Source organism: Trachymyrmex septentrionalis, unplaced genomic scaffold (genome assembly GCF_001594115.1).
Source record: "Trachymyrmex septentrionalis isolate Tsep2-gDNA-1 unplaced genomic scaffold, Tsep1.0 scaffold495, whole genome shotgun sequence".
NCBI lineage: Eukaryota > Metazoa > Arthropoda > Insecta > Hymenoptera > Formicidae > Trachymyrmex > Trachymyrmex septentrionalis.
Window position 1 is genome coordinate 125,375 of NW_017305667.1, and position 3,805 is coordinate 129,179.

The following is a 3,805-nucleotide window of genomic DNA, read 5'->3' on the forward strand; positions in this document are numbered from 1 at the left end:
GATCAAAAAGTAAGATGACTTTTTGAATTTCGCGCGCTCTGTACACTCTAATTAAAAAAATTTTTTGTTGTTGTGTTGGTACACTCATCACGATCATATGTTCACAGTTTTGACTATATAGCATGTGTTGTTTTTATGTGAGAGGCATAAAGGTTAGACTCGTATTTGCGTGCTCGGCGATTTTTTGCTTTTGAAAATAATGGAGCAGAGAGTTTGTATTAATTTTTGTGTAAAAAATGGTATTAAGTGTTCAAAAACTCTTGAAATGTTGACAGTGGCGTATGGTGAGTCAACTTTGAGCAAAAAAAATGTTTATAAATGGTATAAGTTATTCCAAGAGGGCCGAGAAAATGTTAACGATGAACCTCGCTCTGGACGCCCCAGCACGTCAAAAACCGACGAAAATGTTCAGGAAGTGAAAGAAATTGTGTTGAAAAATCGTCGAATCACGATTAGAGAAATAGCTGATGATCTTAACATATCGTTTGGCTCATGCCAATCAATTTTAACGGATGTTTTGGGTATGACACGTGTGTCAGTGAAATTCGTTCCAAAACTGCGTTTCAAAACGTCGTTACTAGTGAGTAGTTTTTTGGCCAAAAACAATACTATCGTCATGCCTCAGCCACCGTATTCACCAAACTTGGCTCCCTGCGACTTTTTCCTCTTCCCAAAATTGAAAAGGCCCATGAAAGGACGAAGATTTGCGACGATTGAGGAGATTAAGGCTGCATCGCTGGAGGAGCTCAAGGCAATACCCAAAAGTGCATTTCAGAAGTGTTTTGACGACTGGAAAAAGCGCTGGCACAAGTGCATTGTATCAGAGGGGGATTATTTTGAAGGGGATAACATAATTTTGGATGAATAAATGAATATTTTTTTATAAAAATGAAAAGTCACCTTACTTTTTGATCACACCTCGTACAGGCGAATAGCTTTTGCAACATTTTTCGTTTTATAACCTTTTGTTTTTTGTATTTTTTTGTGCTCATGACAATATTCCCTTTTTTGTGATGTTTTTTGTTGTCTTATACGTGATTGCAGTCATCAAAATCTGTGAAATCTTACTGTCACTCCGCATGACGTCATAACCCACTTCCGAAGAATCCTCCGCGCCCCGCATTCCCTTTGGAGTTCCCGAGTTAGTCCAACAGCATTACTACTAATGTCTCGTATAATAAAGTATTAAAAATTTGATTTCCAGTATTCAGGATACTGTTAGTAATTGGTTCTTTTACCCTAATATGTTAATAATATAGTTCTTTTACTTCAACAATTACGAAGTGTGTAATTTTTTAAGCTATAATTTGCGAAAACACAGAAAAAACTCAAAAATACAACGTTATTCTATTTTGGGCCATTTGACAGAAGAAAGATTCCGGACTTACTAGACTTCTGCATTACTAAAGGCATGTCAAAGTCGCATTTCGAGTGGAATCCTGCTTGAAACTATTATCGGACCACTCTTCTGTTATAATCAGAGTGGGCGATGGGATGTTAATAAGGGACCTACCATGCAGACTTCACAATGCTAAAACGAACCGGAATCCATGAACAGATTAAAGTAAATCTGAACACCAATATACGCTTGAAGTCGGAAAATGATGTGATGTATGCTGTTGAACATTTTAATCATTGTATCTAGCAGGCGGTCTGGAATATTTCTTCGTCAAATAACAATGCAGAAATTACAATTAAATGTTTTGCACGTATAAAAGAAAAATCCTAGAAAAAAGAAAAATCCGAAAACAGTGTAATTTTCGATCCCCGTTGTTAAAGATCAAATTAAACAAAATTATCAAGGAATTTAAAGAAATGTTTAGCGAAGACAAAAACCTGTGTTTCTAAAATCTCAGAAATCGGAGTCCAATCGCTGCAACCGGATGTTTATTATAGAAAGTCACAATAAAGCTCAAATAATCTCAATATTCATCCCCTCCTATCCATACGGATGGAGGATGGAGACTGGGCAAGAAGTTCACTAGAGTAGGAAATACGTTGCTGCTTACTTTCTCAAAGTTTTTACTTCTAATCCAAGAGAAATCAACTATAAAAAAGAAGAGGAAAATTATAGAACGTAAACCAAATTTTAAAGTATTAATACAATAGAAAAATTTTTGAAGAATGAATTACTGCAGAATGAATTTCATAAGAAAAATTAATCCGAAAAAGAGCCCTAGGATATGATCTTATAACTGAAAGAATACTGAAAGAATTACCTTCAGAAGGAATAAAATTCTTCACCTTTCTGTTTAATTGTTTAATGCCATACTGAGAACATATTTTGTTCTTCCCTAGTGGAAAGTTGCCCAGGTCTTTATGATTTGCAAACCGGATAAGCCTCCAATATCAAATCCTACAGGCTCATCAGCCTACTACCGATTTTATTAAAAATCTTTGAATCTCTCCTACTTCAAAAAATGATGTCAATAATCAAGAACAAAGTCTGATTCCCAACCATCAATTTGGTTTCCGGCAAAAACACGCTACTAGAGCAGGTACATAAATTAATAGCAAAAATCCATAAGAATTAAAGAATTTAAGGTAAAAAGATATTGCTCGACAGAGTATTTTTCGACATTTGACAAATTTTCAACAGAGTATAACACGACGGAAGCTTATATAAAATAATTAAACAAAATCTACCAATATAGTACATTATTTGCTATTCTAAAGTCTTATTTTGAGGAATGCCACTTCATGATAAAGATGATATAATATTCCAGCTTTATGAAATATCGACAAGGATTCCACAAGGCATCGTACTGGGCCCGATGCTTCATCTACTGTATATAGCCGACTTACTAAATTCCAAAAGAATAACGACAGCCACTTATGCGAATGACACAGCCCTTGTTGCAGCACATAATAATTCTGTATCAAAAACTCTACAAAAAGGTCTAGATGAAGTCTACTACTGGTCTAAGAAATAGTGCGTTAAAATCAATAAATCTAAGTCGACGCATGTTACTTTTACTATTTGTAAAGATGCATGTTCTCCAATAACTATTAACAGTCAATCTGTTCCCCGAGCCAAATATGCTAAATATCTAGGTATTCACTTATTGTTAGACAAGAGATTTGGAAAAAATAAATACTTACCAAACGTAAACAATTAGGACATCAACTCAACAAAATGTATTGATTAATAGGCCGCAGATCAAAACTCACACTGAATAATAAAATATTGTTATGTAAAAGTATTCTAAAGTCAATTAAGACATATGACATTCAGTTGTGAGGCACAGCCGCTAATTCCAACATTGAGATCCTTCAGAGATTCCAATCCAAAACCCTCCGCTTAATAACCAATGTACCTTGATATTACTATGTGATCAACAATCAACTTCATAAAGATTTATGCAGGCCAACCAAAGAGGAAATTAAAAACCTTACAATCAAATATAAAGATAGAATCAAAGAACATCCATATACGTCTCTGGCTTGATGGAGGAGTACCTTTTCACGCAGGATAAAGCATAAAATCCCATAAGATTTGATAAAATAACATCAATTCTGTATTAATTTTTGGATAATATCAAGGGATGCTTACCCTCCACGTCACTATTTCTTTACCATTAATATTATTTAATGTACTAATTCAGAGACAGATCGTACTATACTTTGAAGAAAATTATTTAAAAAAAAACTCGAGATGGTTGTTGAAGAGAGGTTAATAAATCATTTCTAATCGTTTTTAATGAAGAAGTACATTTTTTTTCAGATAAGAAATTGAAGAGATCTTCACCTGATTCTTTTTAAAATTATTATGAACGAGAAGAATCTTTTTGACATAATATTGATT

The 3,805-nt window shown here is 34.0% G+C and overlaps 1 protein-coding gene across 1 annotated transcript; it reads left to right on the forward strand.

The window, feature by feature from the left end:
- Nucleotides 1-265: 265 nt before the first annotated feature.
- On the forward strand, nucleotides 266-893 carry LOC108751537. The gene has a single exon (XM_018491772.1). The coding sequence runs from the start codon at nucleotides 266-268 to the stop codon at nucleotides 866-868; it is 603 nt and encodes a 200-aa protein (XP_018347274.1). The 3' UTR covers nucleotides 869-893.
- Nucleotides 894-3,805: the final 2,912 nt, after the last annotated feature.